The sequence below is a fragment of the Hydra vulgaris genome, chromosome 15 (assembly GCF_038396675.1).
Source record: "Hydra vulgaris chromosome 15, alternate assembly HydraT2T_AEP".
NCBI lineage: Eukaryota > Metazoa > Cnidaria > Hydrozoa > Anthoathecata > Hydridae > Hydra > Hydra vulgaris.
Window position 1 is genome coordinate 30,581,083 of NC_088934.1, and position 19,832 is coordinate 30,600,914.

At 27.7% G+C, this 19,832-nt stretch overlaps 1 protein-coding gene across 1 annotated transcript in view; it reads left to right on the forward strand.

Moving 5' to 3' along the window:
* Positions 1-19,832, forward strand: part of LOC136092403 (latent-transforming growth factor beta-binding protein 1-like) — a 66,949-nt gene that overhangs the window by 35,954 nt on the left and 11,163 nt on the right. Inside the window, exons 10-11 of the mRNA XM_065820592.1 lie at positions 15,045-15,212; positions 15,321-15,491. Of these exons, the coding sequence (XP_065676664.1) occupies positions 15,045-15,212; positions 15,321-15,491 (339 nt within the window). The remainder of the gene's footprint in view (positions 1-15,044; positions 15,213-15,320; positions 15,492-19,832) is intronic.

Consider the following 19,832-nt stretch of genomic DNA (forward strand, 5'->3'; position numbering starts at 1 on the left):
GAAGAGTAAATAATTCAATGACTTCATTGCCATGAATCAATATCTTATGAAGTGTTTGGGTCATAGGATACCAAGGGTACAGGTGTTCATATAGCAAAGCAGTTTCCCAACAGAGTGTTTTAAATTTTGATGAGCTAATGTCATAATCACATGATATTGTGGCCAGAATAATATGAAGCCTTTTTATAAGATTTGCATCTATGTTCATTATATTAGCTGAGACATCGTATTGCTGAAAAAAATACCTATGTGAAAAAATCACCAATCAGCTGTGTTACCATCGTTCGATGTACCTGCCCTTGGTTGGTCTATGACTAGACCCATCTTTTTTGGAAGTTCAGCTTGAACTTGAATCTTTCTCAGTTTAACATTACTTTTTTCATTTTGTAAGAGATATGGATTATACATTCTAAAAACCTTATCCAAACATGCAAAGTTGAAACACCATGTCTAATATTGCCTTTTTTTTTAAAAACTTTTTAAGATAGATTGTTCATTTTGGTTGGATATACATCACACACTGAATAGCATTGGTAAGAGTTAGTAGCTGTGGAAATTATAGTTGAAATTTTTCCATCTATCACTATTATATTTACAATAGGTTGTACTACAACTTCCTTCATTGTACCGTCCTCCAATAAAACAGATACATTTGATGATGTTATATTTTTAATAGAAGCTATAATTGACTCATATTCTGCAAGAACTACTTCTTTTGATTCTTTTCTATATTTAAATCTAAGAGGCATACAGTAACTTGTTGCTGATGGTTTTGGATTTCTCTAAACAACCTGTTTTTTCTCATCTTTGAAACAATATAGTTCTACAGGAACAAAGCAAGTTATGAAAAGCGATTCATCAGTATTAAGTTCACTTATATGATCTGACTGTTGTTTATAAACAAATTGCCCTGTTGCACCATCAAAGTCAGCTTTGTATATTAGAATTAGCCTAATACACCCTTTAAGCACAGGCAAATTCAACACAATAATATTCATGATATTCGTATGAGTGCCGAACATCCACAAAATTTTATATCCGCCATGATGGGTGGCAAAAAGGTGTAAACAAATGTACAAATGGTAAAAAGCTGTTGCGCACCATACTGTGAAAACAGAAAAATTAAAGATAGCGCAATTCCTTTTCATAGGTTTCCGAAAGAAGAAGAGCGAAGGAGATTATGGATTGCTTTCTTAAATTGAAAGATTTTGCCATATTTGGAGTTGACTTACATTTGCAGTGAGCATTTTAGTATTGGTGAGTCAAATCTCCTTTGCGTGGATTTATTAAATGTGAAATATATAAACACACAAGCACTTATAAATTTACATATACATACATGCATATATATGTATATATATTTATATACAACAATATATATATATTTATATATATATATATACATATATATATATTTATATATATATATATATATATATATATATATATATATATATATATATACATATATATATATATGCTTATATAAATATGTTTATATATATATGTGTATATATAATATATATATATATATATATATATATATATATATATATATATATATAATATATAATAAAAAATTGTTGAAAAAGTGCTTATTGAAGAAAATAGTATTAACAGTTGTTTGCAATAAGAAATTGTTGAAGAATCGGAAACTTTCAAAAATATAAGGGAGTTGAAAGAAGAAAACAAGAAGTTTAAAAATTCAATTAAAAAAATAAAAGAAGACAGTCAAGCAGAAATTGAACTTCTTCAATAGGAAAATATGAAATCTAAATATATCATACAAAAACTAAAGAATATAAATACTGCACTCGTCAAGAAAAACAAAAAATTTTAAAATCAAATTGATGAGACTACTTTTAAACTAATAAAAGGCAAAAATAAAGTTCAATTTTATACAAGTCTTCCTGATTTACATGTTTTTAAACATGTTTTTAACTTAATTGAAAACTATGCGCCAGCTAATAATGCTTCAACTATGACAAAGTCGCAAGAATTTTGTATTGTTTTAATGAAACTGCATCTAAATTTGCTGGAACAAGATACAGCGTACAGATTTGGTATAAGTCAACCAACCATATCACGAATCTTTGAAAAATGGTTTCTTGTAATGGCCAGAGAGAGATTTAACTAGGAGAACAATGCCAACTTGTTTTCGAGAATTTCTTCCTAAATGTGTTGTAATTATTGATTGCTTTAAGATTTTTATTGAAAAACCAAAAGATCAGACAGCTAGTGCTCAAACTTTTTCAGAATATAAATACCATAGTACTGTTAAAGTTTTAATTGACATTACTCCACAAAACTCAATATCATTTGTTGTAGCTTGGGACGGAAGAGTATCTAACATTTATATTACAGAAAATTCTGGAGTATTAAGTAATTTACTTATTGGTGATCAGGTGTTAGCAGACAGAGGTTTTACCATTGCAAATTCCATTGTTTTATACTGTGCAGAACTAAAACTTCCTGCTTTTACACGAGGAAGGTCTCTGTTATCTCAAATAGAAGTTGATTGGACACGAGAGATTGCCTATGTACAAATACATGCCAAATGTTTAATTAGACTCTTAAGAAGTAAATACATACTTTTGAAAGGAATACTTCCTAATAAACTAATCAGTCGAACAGATGATGGAATATGTAAACTAAACGATATTCAAACTGTTTGCTCTGCTTTATGTAACCTTTGTTCTGTAGTATTATTGATTGACTTTTATTTTAATATAATATGTTTTTTTTATAAATTTATAAATGTAGTATTATATTAATTTATTCATTTAAAACTTTTTTTTTTAATTCTGGTTTTCTTTTGGCAACAATATGGGCAAAACCATTTTCCAATTGGTTTGCTTGTGAGTCCAAGACAATTAAGATGGTAGGTTTTTATAGCGCCAGTTAAATCGCAAGTACATATTGTTTCAAAATTGCTACTTTGTTTTACTGCCCCAATATTTACAATTGTATTATTTCTAGAATACCATTTAGCAAGGAGTTCAGGCAATATCTCTAAAATAAAAAAATCTCTTGCTTTGTTTAAGTTTTCAGAGTGGAATTCTTTATCAACATAAATTTTTTCAATTAGACTAGCTTCACCATCATAGGCAATAAAATAGCAAATCGGAATATTTAAAATTAACATTTGTAGCTGAACTTGATAATAATATTGAGTTCTTTTTAAATAATGTTTTCCATCTTTAATTTTCATGGAAAACTCTTTATCATTATTTGCCAGTTCAAAGACATTTTTTTTTGTGCATTTAAATGGACATTTTATCTCAACTATGTATTCATGAGAACAGCATGCACATTTCATAATACCATCAGGAGTTGCTCCGAGGTATGGCCATCTGTGTGTTCTAAGCAATCCACAATCAAAAATTTCAATATTTTTGTGAGTTGTTAATAGATGTAATTTTAAATAGTTTTTAGCTACAATTTCATTATCACAGCCATTCTTTGTTGCTTTGGTAATAACTTTATTTTCTGACGGATAATAAATTTGCATTATTAAATTTTTAGAAGGCATGGCTTTATTTAAATGACAATAAGCTTTAAATTTACTTGCTGTTATAAACCCTGCACGTGCTCTAAACCATAACTTGATTAAGATTGATTTTTTGCATTTATAACTTCACCATCTTCTTTAACCCTAACCCATACCCTTGTTGGAGTTGAAGAACAAATGCTCTGACGATGGCTTACACGACTGGTAACAATATATATAGACCATGAATGAACTTTAAAAGAACGTTGTGAACAAGACTACTGGTTACAGAGTTGTAAGATTCAAGACCTTTAAACTTTAAAAGATTTTAAACTAGAACTTGTAAACTGACTTGGAAAGTTGATTAGATAGCTGTATATATCAGCAAAAGCTAGATTAGCCCATTTGTCTATGTTATTAGTTCACAGTCTTTTTCTGATAAAGAATATGGATCAAAAATAATCTCTAGAACTGATAATTTTTCTTTGTATCTCTTTTTTGCTTAATTGTAAGCAAAGAAGAATTTAAATCAATTTCAACAGATAGACTTTTAGTATCTAATATTTTTTACATTTTTTTGCCACCCATCATGGTGGATACAGAGTTTTGCGGACGTTTGGAGCTTATATGAATATCATGAATAAGCTGAACATAATGTTGGTGTAGTACGAAAAAGAAGATCTTGTAATGGTACCTCTGCAGAATAGTCACCGACCTGAATATTTTCTGGGTAGCATTTATTTTTAGCCTCTTTTACTATATGATATGATGGGTATAGAGAGTTAAATTAAAGAGCATTATTTCTTAAATGCTAATAAGTTTCTTAGAATAAATTAGCATCTAAGACTAACACTAAGGACTGTTCCTATGTAAAAGACTAACACTAAGGACTGTTCTAACAAAGAATTATCCTGTCGATAATTCTTTGTTGCAAATTTTTTTAACAACTTTTGTAAATCTTCTGTAAATCTTTTATCTTTTTTCAAACTTACTCGCTGCATATACAAGTTTTTTCAAATTGTATTTATCTGAAGGCTTAGAAACTATATGATCTTTTGTTTGCACATACGCATCTTTAAACAAAACTGAAAGGTGTCCACCTTAAATTATAACAATAAGTTAACAATTTAATTATTTAATAAGAATAGAAATAAGTTGCATAAATTATAATAAATTTTATTCATAGTTAAAGTAAACATACCACAGGTTTTTTTTCAAGCTTTGTTTTTTCCAATCAAATATAATTTCCTCTAACCAATTTTTTTTTTTTTGTTCAAATACTGCACTCGTTCTATTTAATTTTTTCCACTTTTTTTTGGCTTTATAAATGATTTTCGAAATAATTGAAGATTCTTCAAAATTGCTTTCGGAAACAAAAGTTAAAACTATCGCATGTATATCATTATTTTGCAGCAAATTATTTTCCGGTCATTTGAAAATGGATCTTTGATCCATTTTCAAATGGCTACTATTTCAATTTAATAATTTTTCGTTATTTTGTTATAAAGTAAATTAACCACTTTAACCACATAATTTACTGCTTTTCCTTTATTTCTTATTGGTTGTTGTCCCGTTATTTTTTTTTTTTTTATCGAATATGTTTTATTGTTTGCGGAAACTTTAAAATAAGTAATAAATAAATAATATTGGTAGTGACTCAAACTTGTACAAGGTACAAGTTCATAGTTTTGTATTTTATTTAGTTTTTATTATTTTAAAATGATAGCATAAAAAATGACAAATAATGATTTCAAAGTGATCTAAAAGTTTATTGAGAGAATACTAATCAACTAGAAATAAAACAAATGAAAATTATCTTTTTTAAAACTTATTAAAACTTAAAGTCTATTTTAAATCTTATCAAAACTTCAAGTCTGTAAAAAAGTTATTATTAAGTCAAACTACAGTTATTTTGTTTTGATTTTTCTTAAATTTATTATTATTGATAAAAAATACAATAATGAGAATTGTGGACGTAGTTATTTAAATTTAAAATTGTATTTGTTTAGGCAGCTATAGGCAGGTAGTTTTTGAACCACGAGATCAACATCATAGTGTTGTTTAATGATATATAACTTTAGGCAGTTGATACAGGTTGATCCATTGGTTTTAAATGATATATTTAAAAGTTTTTTTGTCTTTTTTTACTCAAAATAAAAGATGTTTTCTTTGTTAAAAACATTTATATAAAGTGCAAACAAAATGGTCTTTTTATTTAATTTAAATATTCACACAATAATATATAAGTTATTTATACAGTAATAAAATAAACTTAAAGTTCTTTAAGAAATAAAAGTTTTTAAAAAATATAAAAAAAGAAAATTTTCACACTTTTTGTTTTTTTTTGATGAAAAGTTTTCAAGACAATATTTAAATAACAAATATGATATTTTATTGCAAAAATATTTTCTAATAAAATATAATTTCTGGCTTAATAATATGTCGAAGGATTCTTGCCATTTTTTCAATTTCAAAACTTTTTTGTTTGGTTTTACCACACTTTGATCCATTGTGCATCATTAAGACTCGAAACCTTCTTGAATCTTTAGATTTTACATAAGTTTGCTGCTGACAAATTTCTTTGTTTTTTAAACCAATTTAACAACTTTATTTATTATTCATAAGGCTATTTCATTTTTTAGTTATAAAAAAAAAAAGTATCTTTAACAAATTTTTAATTTCTAAGTCAAAATCTGTGAATTGACAAATTGTATCTATTAAAGTTAAACTTAATTTAAAAATTGAAAAATCATGTATTTTTTGAGTTTGTTTTAACAAAACTTTAATTTGTTTTAAAAAAATTTATATTGTTAAGTTTGTTTTTTACTTATTGAAAAAAGGGTTGTACCATTTTAAAGTTTTTAATGTTTTAACCATCATTTTTGAATTTTCACCTTGAAAAATACAAATTTTTATCACTATTAAACAATTATTATGGAAGTAAAAGCTAAAAAATATTATGGAAGTAAAAGCTAAAAAATATTATGGAAGTAAAAGCTAATTGTGTGACATTAGGTATTTTAAAAAAGAATGCTACTGAAAATTTTGCTGAGTTTATCTCCAATAAAATTTTGTCAAAGCAATTTAGTTAAATTTATCACTTGTAATTAACATTTATATGGTAATGTCCAATCCGGTCTGCTGATACTTTTTTAACAATAGCAACATGTCTTTCAACACTTTGACTTTGACATGGTATGTCTAAAAGTTGCAAAGGTTTTTTTTCATATTTTATTATTTCTGATTCTGTTTTATTACTAAGTAAAGGCGGAGGTGTGACTTCTTTTCTAGTCTATCATGTTAGTATTATCATTTGAAAAAGTATTGAGTGTTTTTTATAGTTCAAAATTCCTTTCTTTACCTTCTTTGTTAAGCCGTGCTTCCAATATTCTATCGATTGCAGTTTTGCAAGCTTCTTGTCGTTCATCAGCTAACATGTTTAAAATATTTTTTGGATATGCAAAAAAAGAGTTTGTATTAATTTGTATTCTTTGAGCCAGAATTTATATTCTTTGAGCCATGACTTGCAGATGGATGTCATTTGATGTAAAATCAAGCAGGAGCATACACATTTAAACTTATGTGTACAAAATCAACTAATGCGGCATCAGGGTCGACAGTCGAAACATATAAACGCAATACTCTGTTGGCTCATGTAAACTATCTTGCATTGTGTAATGGTCCAGGAAAATGATGCTGAAGCAATGGAGAAACATGTCCAGAAAAAAAGGCATGACAGATAATATTAATCTTCACTTAATTCTGCTACAAATCCCTGAGGAATCAATCCCAAATTTTCCTGAACAGGAAGAAATTACAGAAAACCAAATCATTTCTTGTTCAGCACACTCTTGTAACTTTTGCTTCCTTTCATAAGTTCTTTTCGTTTTTGTTGAAACAATTTTATCAATAAATCCTAATTAGTTTGTTCTCTTCTTTTGACCAATAAAATCTTCTCATTCTAAAACAGGTTTTTTTATGTCACATTTACAATCTTTGCTGTTAATACCTCTATTGTAGCATGTGCATGAGCAAATGTCAAACATTTCATTAAAGGTTTTTTTATCTTTTTATGATTTGTCACTTTCTCTTCTGTTAACATAAGTTTTGTACAGAAGTTGAGCCATTTTTAGGAGGCGCTAAACCTCAAGACAGATTCCATTGTGGTTTATGGTTGAAATTATTCTTCTGAAATTCTTTGACACAACACTGCCAGTGTCTTTCTTGGTGCTCCATTAAGATTCTAATCTTGTTGCAAAAGCATATAGTGATGAAACACATCGGCTTTAGTAGTAGTCATCGATTCATTAAATCTTGTTGATTGTCCAAAAGTAAGATTGGCAGTGGCATTCTGTGTTGCCATTAAAAAGTACTTGCAAGAACTTGATATGAATCTTTACTTAGAAACAGCAAAAAAAAAAATACTGTAACATCAGTGAAAATGATAACATAAAAAATGTCAAATAAGTTTGTTATATAAAATTTTTAAACAAATGCACAAGATGTGCGGGTGTAGCGCAAAACATGTGTGTGTTGCACAAACGAGAAAATAGGTTAAAAATGATCATTACAACAATCTAAACTCTGTACACTTTGTGAAAACTGAAATTAAAAAAAAGTTCTTTAATGACCTGCCCTAAGAAATCTATGAAAATATATTATATAAATATATATATATATATATATATACATATATATATATATATATATATATATATATATATATATATATATATATATATATATATATATATATATATATATATATATATTTATACATATATATATATATATATATATATACATATATATAATACATACATATATATATATATATAAATATATATATATATATATATATATATATATATATATATATATATATATATATATATATATATATATATATTTATAATTATATATATATATATACAGTATTGGACAAAACATTTGCAACCAACATCGAACAATGCTAAAAAGTGTTGCTAATTTTACATGTCTTAAAAACGAAACGAACTATACTACCACAGCAAACAGTTCAGGAGTCTGGAGTCATAGCACGCCTTGACATGAGCAATCAGCTGACAGGTGACAGCACACAGGCAGAATTTCGTTGACAAGTGCCATTTTGCATCGGACAAAACAAGTCCAACTTTATTGGTTTGTTTTGATTTCTTAAGTTTGGTCCGTGTCAACGTCACGGAAGTTTTTTAAGAATTAAAGGAAGTATCCAGAAGTTTCCAGTAGTTTCCGGAAGCATGCAGAAGCTTCCAGAAGTTTCCAGAAGAAGCATCTGGAAGCATCCAGTAGCATCCAGAAGTATCCAGAAACATTCAGAAGCATCCAGACGCTTCCAGAAGCTTCCAGAAGCATCGAAAAGAAGCATTTAGAATCTTTCAGAACAGGCTCACACAGGTTCATTTTACTATATAAGAGACATGTAAATCGACATGTAATTCAGTCAGTATATGGAAGTCAATCAGTCAGTAATATCAAGACAGTTTATCAAAGTGTGTTTTATCAAAGTATTTTATCGAAGAACATCAATACAAAAAGTGAAATACAACAAGTGTTTCATTACATCAATACAGTCCACATCGAACCAAGACGTTGTGTTCCACAGAGTATTATTGTATCATCATAAGGTAAATGTAACACGGTAAGCCTTGAGAAGCATGATTATTTATTTTTATTATTTTTATGACTTCAAGTGCAAAAATGGCTCCCGACAGTCTGGGATTGCAACTAAGAAAGAAAATTATTGGCGATTACGTAAGTGGAATTTCACAAAAAAGTATTTGTGATATATATCGCGTGAAAAAATGGAATGTATCAAGACTATGTTCCAAATATCGTTCTACGGGGAAGTTAGCAGCAGATAACAAAGGTGGAAGACCGCGTTCCACCACTTTTAGAGAGGATTCTATGATCCCTGGATATCATCAGTCGAGATACAAAAGCAATTAGAGCTGCCTGTATTGGACCGAACAATCAGACGACGTGCTGTTGAAGCCAGATTGTTTTCTCGACACCCTGCAAAGAAACCGCTGATTTCACTAAAAAACCAGAAGAAAAGACTCCTGTTTGCTACATCTCCTATTGACTGGAATGTGCAGAAATGGCGAACTGTCCTGTTCAGTGATAAATCTAAGTTCAACATCTTTGGGAGCGATGGCATTTGCCGTGTATGTTGACTGGCTGGAAAACACCTATATTTACGTTACTTTCATAAGACCGTGTAGCATGATGGAGGCAATGTAATGGTCTGGCGGTGTTTTTCTGCTAATGGTCAAGGTCCAATACATTGAAACGATGGAATAATGGACCGTTTCATATAAAAAATTATCCTGAAAGATGTTATGTTACCTCATGATGAATGGAATATGCCAATAAAATGGGTTTTTCAGCAAGACAACAATCCGAAACACACTGCATAAGTAGTCAAGCATTTGTTTTAAGAAAACCACCTATTGGTGATGGATTGGCCGCCTCAATCTCCGGATCTCAACCCTATTGAGAACCTGTGGGAGATCGTCAACCGCAGATTTAATCGTGAAGGTGTTCGTAATAAGGATTAACTGTTTGAACAAATCCAAATGGCCTGGGCAGCGATTCCACAAAGTTTCATTGATCACCTGATCGAATCTATGCCTCGAAAATGCAAGGCTATGATCTATAGCAAAGGATTCGGCACGAAATATTGATAGCGAAATACAGTTTGGTTAACATTTTGTCGAGTTGCCCTTGTTTTGTCCAGAAGGAAATCAACTTTTTTTAATACTTTTGACTAAATTAATAATTTTTGTGTACAAATAATGAACTTTGTGATGAATAAAACTTTGTCTCTAAACAGTTACATAGTTATTTCTCTAAATTGAAAAAATGCAGCACTTTTATATAAAGAAACTAAATTAGCATTATTAGGTTGCACTCTTTTTGTCTGATACTGTATATATATGTATATATATATATATACATATATATATATATATATTATATATATATATATATATATATATATATATATATATATATATATATATATATATATATATATATATATATATACACACACACAGAGTGTTGCCCAGGAATAAAATTTATACCGCGTTTCTATCAGATTGGGAATTTAGGCTGATGTCGGCTCGGCTGGTGAGTAAAAAAAAAAAAAGAAAAAGCTTTATCATTCCAAAAGTTTCTTAGATTACAATAACCTTGTATGGCTGTAAATACAGAATTCTTTCTTATTCCTTTACTTTTTTTTATTATAAGTATAAAATTTAAATTTGTACAACAGAACTTTTAGATTAGTTTAAATTGCAACAAGCAAAAATTGTAAAAACACAGTTGGAATACAAATAAATCACCGTGAATAATTCATGAAAAAAATTACAAACAGTAAATATTCATCAATAGTCTGTAGTCTCAAATAAAAAAATCCAAATATGAGATTTATGTTGTAAACTATCAATTTACAACATAATTCTCATATTTGGATTTTAACTCGTCTACAAAGTACTCTAACAAATCGTCGTCAAAACACTCCTTTGGACCTTCAATTGCAATCATCATCAAGCTTTCTAATGTGCGTTGGCTTAGCTGATTTCGAAGACGGTTTTTAACTATTTTTAATTCTGAAAAAAATCTTTCAACGCAAGCTACACTCAAAGGAACTATAAGGAGTAACTTAGTCAAAAACATACAATTAGCATAAACACTTATCAAAACAGGGTCATTATTAATCACCTTCCATATCTCTTGAGGCATAAAATTGTTTCTTGACTTAATTAAATTTTTTACTATCTCTTGATCTTTTTCTTTTGATATACGTATATCGAAACTGTTTTCCCATTCTCGGCGTTTATTAAATAACATAATTTTGAAACGAAAAAATTATTTCATCAGTCGCTGATTTCATTTCAATAAAATTTTTTTCCGTGAAATAGTTTCGTCGAGTACCCGAAACTAAATCATTTAAACTATGATTTGCTTGATTGACATAAGTTGGAATGTCGCTGAGACTAATTCCTACTTGCGAACTTTGTAGTGCTAGCACAAGTGGGCGAATGGCTTCAAACACATCTAAGAGCATTAATATTGTTGCAATGTTAGATTGTGAACTCACTTGTATAAATAGCCCGAGTGCTTCTGCTTCTTTTCGTTTGGTGTAACATGTTGACAAAGCTTGTAAAATTGGTTTATAACCTTTGAACACAACTAAACAAGCTCGATCGTGTGCAATCCAACGAGTTACACTTAGACACACTGGAACTATGGATTCTAGTTCTCCATAGATTTCGGAGCATTCTTGCAACAAATGCATGGCTAGTGTACGGTATTTAAAAAACTTCCATAGGTTAAGTAAAAAAATATCTACCTCCATAATAGTAGGAAAGTCTTTCAAAATATGTTTAAAACATAACGCAAGTTTGTGACTTGTACACCCAATCCAAACACACAGTGGCACAGCATCTTCAATGTAAGTTTTTAAACCTCCTTTTTCACCAGAATTGACGCTTGTTGTGTCAATTCTGCATTTTTAAATGAGATACTGTTAGCTCTAAAAAAATTTTGAATAACATCAAAAACATTTGGAGCTGATAGACTAGAACCGGTGAGCTTACTTAAAGGAACTATCCCTATAAAATGTTCTTTAACGATGCCGTTGTGTTCGAAAGTGGCATGTATAGTTAACTGTTCAATCGAAGTAATGTCAGAAGTTTCATCCGAATAAAAAGAAAAACTCCCACCTCTTCTAAGTGACTCGAGTAAAGGATTTTTGACAAAATCAAAGATAATGTTTATATACTTTGCAATATATTTTGGAGACATATATGTTGCGTTTGCTGGGCCAGACAAAACGTGCGCCTTAACTTTCTTACAACCACATGCAGCAATAAGTTCAATAGTGTCTGAAAAATTATGAGTATGTGCCCATTTTTTCCTGATTAACAAATGCGTGACTCTAAAGAAGGTTTTAATAACGAAGCGAGAGTTACTTGTTTTTAATGTTTCTTTTGCAAGAGTATTTTCACACAGCATTTTCCAGATACTCGAGTCTTGTTTAGATATTTCATCAAAAGCTTGTTTATTTTTTAAAGCTATAGTATGCCTATGTGTATTTAAGTGATCTTTCGCACGCTCCGAGGGGTGATCTGCAAATTTGCCAGGGTTTTCAATAAATGCACGATTACTTTTTTTTCCAGGGGCAAACGATATGCAAACTTTACAAAACCAACCTTGTTTTGATGACGAATAAAAAAAAATCGGGAAAAAACATCTCATACTTTTCTGTTGTTTTATTTCGTAGGTCATCTACATTTTTGATTGGTATTTGTGCTGGTGTGACTTTGTTTTTTTTTCTTTTTCCAAGAACTGAAGTTAAAGGAACTGCATATACATCGTTTTCGCTTTCAGCTAATGTAGGCTGATGAGGACTTTTACTTATTGCTAATGTAGGCTGAAGAGGACTTTCATTTACTACTGATTTAGACGGGTGTGGACTTTCACTTACTGATGATGTAGACTGATGAGGACTTTCACTTACTCCTGATGTAGGCTGAAGAGGACTTTCATTTACTACTGATTTAGACTAATGTGGACTTTCACTTACTGATGACGTAGACTGATGAGGACTTTCACTTACTGCTGATGTAGGCTGAAGAGGACTTTCATTTACTACTGATTTAGACTGATGAGGACTTTCACTTACTGATGACGTAGACTGATGAGGACTTTCACTTACTGCTGATGTAGGCTGAAGAGGACTTTCGTTTACTACTGATTTAGACTGATGAGGACTTTCACTTACTGATGATGTAGACTGATGAGGACGTTCGTTAACAATAGATGCAGGCTGATGAGGACTTTTGCTTACTACTGATTTCTATTGTTGACTATAGTTTGCACACGTGTTGTTTCTTTATGTTTCTTAAATAACGTTACAATATTTTTTGATTGAATTTTGTTATATTTTTTTCTTAAATAGTATTTTCCATTATTTGAAGGCATTTTTGTTGTCGCTTTTATTTAATTGACTTAAATCAATATTACTAATAGAACGTCAAAGATTTCAAGAATATCAAGGTCTTTAAAGCGAAACGTTTTTCAATAGAATGGAAATTTGTTCGAATAGAATGGATAAAAAGTTAAAAAAATTTGCGTTGTTAAAAAAGGTTTCGTCACTTTAGTCAAATAAAATGTCCATATTTTATGAGTAAATTTTTTGGTCAAATAAAATGTTTGTAAGAAAAACTTTCACTGTATTTTACAATTAAATTCAATAAACAACTACGGCCGGGGGAGATACGCAAGTAAATCATAGCGACTAATTTCTCTAAGTTGTAACCTTGAGTAAAATGTGTAAATTTAAAAAAAAATTGATTTTTGTATTTATTAATTTTGTTTTAGTAAATTAAACTTTATGTTTATTAAAATATTTCTTTGCGAAATTTAAACAAAAATTGCAAAACCTTATGTAAATGTAGTATTCTTTTTTTGTTTTACGCAAATAATTTATAACATTTACAAACACAAATGATTTAAGTTAATAATAAAATGCTTACACTAAAATGCTTTACCAGCAAATTTAATTTACAAACAGAATTTTTAATTACCTTAATAAAAACTTTTTATTCTTTTATTTAATGAAATTTTGAAATGACATTTACATCCACCAAAGTCATTTTTTGAATAATTACTGTGCTAAAATTTTTGTTATATTCTTAACTAAAGATAAACAACATTCGTTAGTTTAAAATTTTTGTATTGTAAATAAAAAGTCTAAAATAAAAACACGAATAAAAAAACAAAGTAACAAGCGAAATAAAAAATCCAAAGAACAACTGACGTCGTCAATTAGAAAATACAGTTTTTATTTTATTTTTGAAGAAATCGCCGCGCTTTTAGAATGACTTTGAATTGAGTGACTTCCTTCGCTTTTTCATTAGTAAAGAAAGTAATTGTTTTCGTTCAACTAAATTATTTTCTTCATTTACTAAGTATTTCTACATTTCTTGCGTAAAACTAAAAATCTAAGTCTGTTAATAACAGGATTAAAGGTTGTTTTTTTAATAATTTTTTGAACTTTGGGAAATTTAAAAAAATTGGGAATTCCGGTGTTATACGCGGTGCCACCAGGCTAGTTAACACTCTGATATATATATATATATATATATATTTATATATATATATATATATATATATATATATATATATATATATGTATACATATATATATATATATATATATATATATATATATATATACCTAATGATAAAATGAAATAATTAATTGTAATATATTTAACTATAAAATTATTAATTGGCTATAGCATATAATAATTTGATTGTAATTAAATTATAATGTTATAATATTTATTATTAGTTTATTGTAATTTTATTATAAATATCATAAATTGGTATGATTCTTTAAGTATAGTTGTTAAAAACATTTAAAGTATAATTTGGTTATGTCCTAATTTATTTATATTAAATTTATTTGTTTTTTTATATTATGATTAGTTTATAAAAAAGAATTAAAAATAAATTTTAGTTGATGGGAATTGGAGCAATTGGACAACTGATGAATCATGCTCAAACTCCCTTTGTATTTGCTCTATTAGACTAGAGAGGTATTGTAACAATCCTGCACCAGCTGATGGGGGATATGATTGTCTTGGTTTAAATGTGCGATACCTTGAAAACAATAAAATATGTCAAGGTGAATGTTTTTTATGTTTTTAAATGTTTTTTTTGTAATGTTTTTAATTTAAGTTAAGTTTAAGTTAAAACGAAATTTTATGAATATAAAAACTTTTTTTTTTCACAGTGAATGGTGGATGGACCCAATGGTCTTTGTGGTCATTATGCAGTCAACCGTGTCAAGATGGTGTAAAAACAACGTATCGTAGCTGCTCAAATCCATTACCAAAATATGGAGGTTTACCATGCAATGGAAGTAATACAGATGAAAAAACTTGCTCTTTAAATAAATGCAATAGTATGTCTAATTAAAAACCTTTAAAAACAATACTGATACTTAAATTTTTCAAAACATTAGAAACAAAAAAACTTTTAGTTAATTTGACATATCTAATTTACATAACACTATATTCATTTTTTAAACTTGTGAAATAAGATGCTTTTGTTAAAAAAAATTGAAATCTAGTTTTTTGGCAAAAAAGTGAAACCGCATACTCGCTGTCTTTAACTCCCCTTTTCCCTTCTCTCTCTCTCTCTCTCTCTCTCTCTCTCTCTCTCTCTCTCTCTCTCTCTCTCTCTCTCTCTCTCTCTCTCTCTCTCTCTCTGTCTATATATATATATATATTTATATATATATATATATATTTATATATATATATATATTTATATATTTATATATATATATATATATATATATATATATATATATATATATAAATATATATATATATATATATAAATATTTATATATATATATATATTTATAGAGAGAGAGAGAGAGAGAGAGGGAGATATCAAGCTATAGGTACGTATACAGGGGTGTACACTCAGATTTTTAGTTGGTTGGTCCCCAAAAGGGTGGCTGAATGTGGCCAGTTTGCTAATTTTGGTCGCCCGCCAACAGTTTGAGCTGCCTGTTTTTTTTTTTGTAAAAATTTTCACATTCTGCAGATTTCTTGCATATCCTAGCCATGTTTTCATTATAGGGCTAAGAGTAGTCTAGAAATAATTTTTGAAAATAAAAGTAATATTGTAAACTATTGGTAACATCCTCTTTTCTACTTTCAGATTTAAAATCCTTTGCTTTTAATATTTTGTAATTATCGAGATTATATTTGTTACAGGAGCCTAAAAACTATTGATATTTTGAAAATATTATCAAATACTGTATTGCAATTAAATTTAGTTTTAAATCTCACTGAAAGTTTAGTTGAAAAAAATGTTTTTATATTTCCTTCGCTTATAATAATCTATGATGGAGATGATGGAGTCTGTGATGGAGAGATTTATATTTTACGTAATGAATTAGTTAGCAGACGATTAGAAAAAAATTATAATAAAAATTGCAAAACTATTTTACATTTATTTGAAACTAAATTTTAAATTTTAAATTTTACTATTATACATTCCATTAAAACTAAATTTAATTTTTTAAAATCGTATTTAATTTAAAGTCTGTTAAAATTAAGTTTTACTTTTATAAAATAATTTGCTTCTTCTTTTCTGCTTTAAATTCTGCTTTTTTTTTTACGACCTCTGAATAAATGTCACATGAATGATGATAAAACTTTTTTTTTACTTATAAACTTAATTATAATTATTTAAATATACATTATGGATATTTTGAGTAATTTTTTACGCCTGACTTCCGTAAGTAAATAAAAAAACCAAACTTTCATCCAATGTTTATTAAATTTACTGACCAAAGTAAACTATAATCAGTTTCTTTTTTTGTTGAAACTGTTACAAGACTTCTGTTCTTAAATGCATTCCAACATCTGTTCTTCAATTTCTTACTTATGATATTTCTCCAATACTTATTAACTAAGTCTTTCATTTATCACTGAATGTGTCTCCTACTCTTTTTAAAACAGCATTTCTTATACTAATCCATAAAAATGACTATAAACATGACCACAATAGACCAGTATTATTATTATCTAATATTAGATATATTCTTAAATAAGTTATGTATTCTCATATCCATCACTTTCTCAACAATTCTTAATTTTTATATGGTTGTTAATTTGGGTTTGTTTTAAACATTCTACTTTCTATGCTCTAATAAGCACTTGAAAAGATTTTGGCACAATTGATAGTGGTTTGTTTATATAGCATCCTTCAAGTGGTTTTCTCATGCCTTTACTGTTGTTAGTATATTTGAATGATTTACTTTATTTTAATATATATTATTGATATTTTAACTTATTCTTTAGGCCTCTGTAAAAGTTTCTAATGTTTTTCAATCATTTTGATGGCAACATCAAGCATTCATGAATCACTTTTCAATTTCTTAAAAATTAAATAAAAAATTTGAAAGATAAAATTAATGGCATAATCTTTGTCAATATAAATATGTAAAGTATTTCTCTGCAAAAACTTATCATGATACAATAATTGGATTCAAAAAAAAATACTCACACAAGCTAATAATATACCATCTTTATTACAATTCTATGTTCCCTAACATAATTTAAAATCAATATTCCATTATTTCATGTTCTCTTTTTATCTTTTTTATTGATGTTGTTTAGGATCAGTAAGAATGTTTCCTTATAAATCAAATTACCAGTTTACAATCTTTGTTCATAATAGTTATGACATTTTAAAAAATTAAATTTAACAATCAAAAATGTACTCTCTTAACTGAAAGTTTTAAAATTTTAAAATCAGATTATTCAAAATTTTAAAATTTCAAATTTTTGGTTTTTCTAGAAGGATTTTTTATTTAATGAAGTGGTTGCACATAAGAGATTTGACTTTTAATAACTTTTATGACATTTTTGAAACCCTAAACATTAGAGTATTTATGTGTATTGCTTGAATATATCTGTTATTTGATATTATATTAAAAAAAGTCATTGACTAAAGGAAAAATATTTTCTTAAATAATGCTATACCAAAGTTATGCTTTTTAAAGATAAGTTGTTATATTACATTAATTTTTTTTTATCAAATACATAAATTTAAAAACAGAATGAATATGCAATAAAAACCATCTCTGAAAACAACAATATACTTAATATTTGTAATAATATGTTTTATGCAAATCAAAGCTTCATTTTAAAAAACTTTTTAAATATTTTTGAATAATCATCTTTTTTAAATGTAACTAATTTTAGAGAAAAAAATATAGATTTTAAATAGCTTCATACTACCAATTAATTTATTAAATGTTTCTGAAATGTTTCTGAATGTTAATGAAATTAATTAATTAATGAAATTATTCTAAAATGTTAGTTATAGTTTACAATCAAAGTATTTGATTAGCAATAACAATAAAAACTGGACTAAAAATTTAGAGAAAAAAAATATAGATTTTAAAATGTTATTAAAGAATTTAAGGAAAGTTAAAACTCTAATAACTATACTGTTTAGAAAAGTTTAAGTGGAATCAAAATAGTTTTCTATAAACTGAGAGAATTGTGCTAAATTTGACCTTTATCAAAGCTCATCATAAAATAAAAAATATTTTAGCAGATTATGTTAAATATTTAGGAAAACCAAAATATTAATAAAAATTTTTTAAATTGTTTGATATTACTTATATAAAAGATACATGACTAACAAGTGAAGACAAAAAGATATATAATATGCCGATGGAAACCCAAAGAAGTGCAGGATATTGTTCTAGTTAACTGAGCCAACAAAAGTTTATTCATCAAGGCGAATCTGAAACTTCCAAAGTGAAAAACCTGAATGACTCAATTACAGAAGATTCTGAAAACTGATTGTGATACTTTGATAATCGAGATACTAATTATTTATTTGATACTGATTATTTTATTTATTCTTGATACAGAAAACTTTACTAGCTGTAAAATTATCAACAGCTGCAATGTTAACTTTCAGAAATGTTGCTGCCTTTTGTAATTTTTTTAAAGATGTTTGATTAGTTGTAAGCACCCCTCAGTCATGCACCTCTCAGTCATGCACCTCTCAGTCATGCACCACTCAGTTATGCACCCCTAATCAGTCATTAATATATAGAGCAACTATAAGAAAAGCAAAACACTCGAAAATATCATTTCAACAAAATTTATAAAATAAAATTCGGTGTCTCTATTTTGATAGAAAATATTTTAAATGTTTTAAGCATGAACACCTAGTAAGGGTTCTGAAAAATATTATTAAAAAAATTAGCTCTTTTTGTCTTAGATGATAAAAAACAGAAACTTTTTTTTATTGAATTGGTGGAAGTTCTTAACCTTTTTGGTTATAAAACTTTATAAAAATGATTATAACAGATATAACTGCTGTTATACTGGTAAAAATAAAAATGATACAGTACTAGACCTCAAAAAAATTTGGGTGAACTTGGATTTGATATTCCACAATAAGTTTCATGTAAATGTTATATTTTAGGTAGAGTTTTGAATTGGGTTGCTGATTCTGCATGTCAAGAAAAATCTGCCTGGCTTACGTTACTCTTCTGTTCAATTTATACTTGAAATTTATAAAATCGTATAGCAGCATTTGACAACTAATATAAAACTTAATTTAAAACTTTTGCTTTAAAACAATTGAAACTTAAAACTTGGAAGCTTAAATAGAGAAATGATATATAACCTATTATTTACTTTTCTATGAACAAAAAAAAGAATATTTTTTTAAAATTAATGATCCCAATAATTTGCAA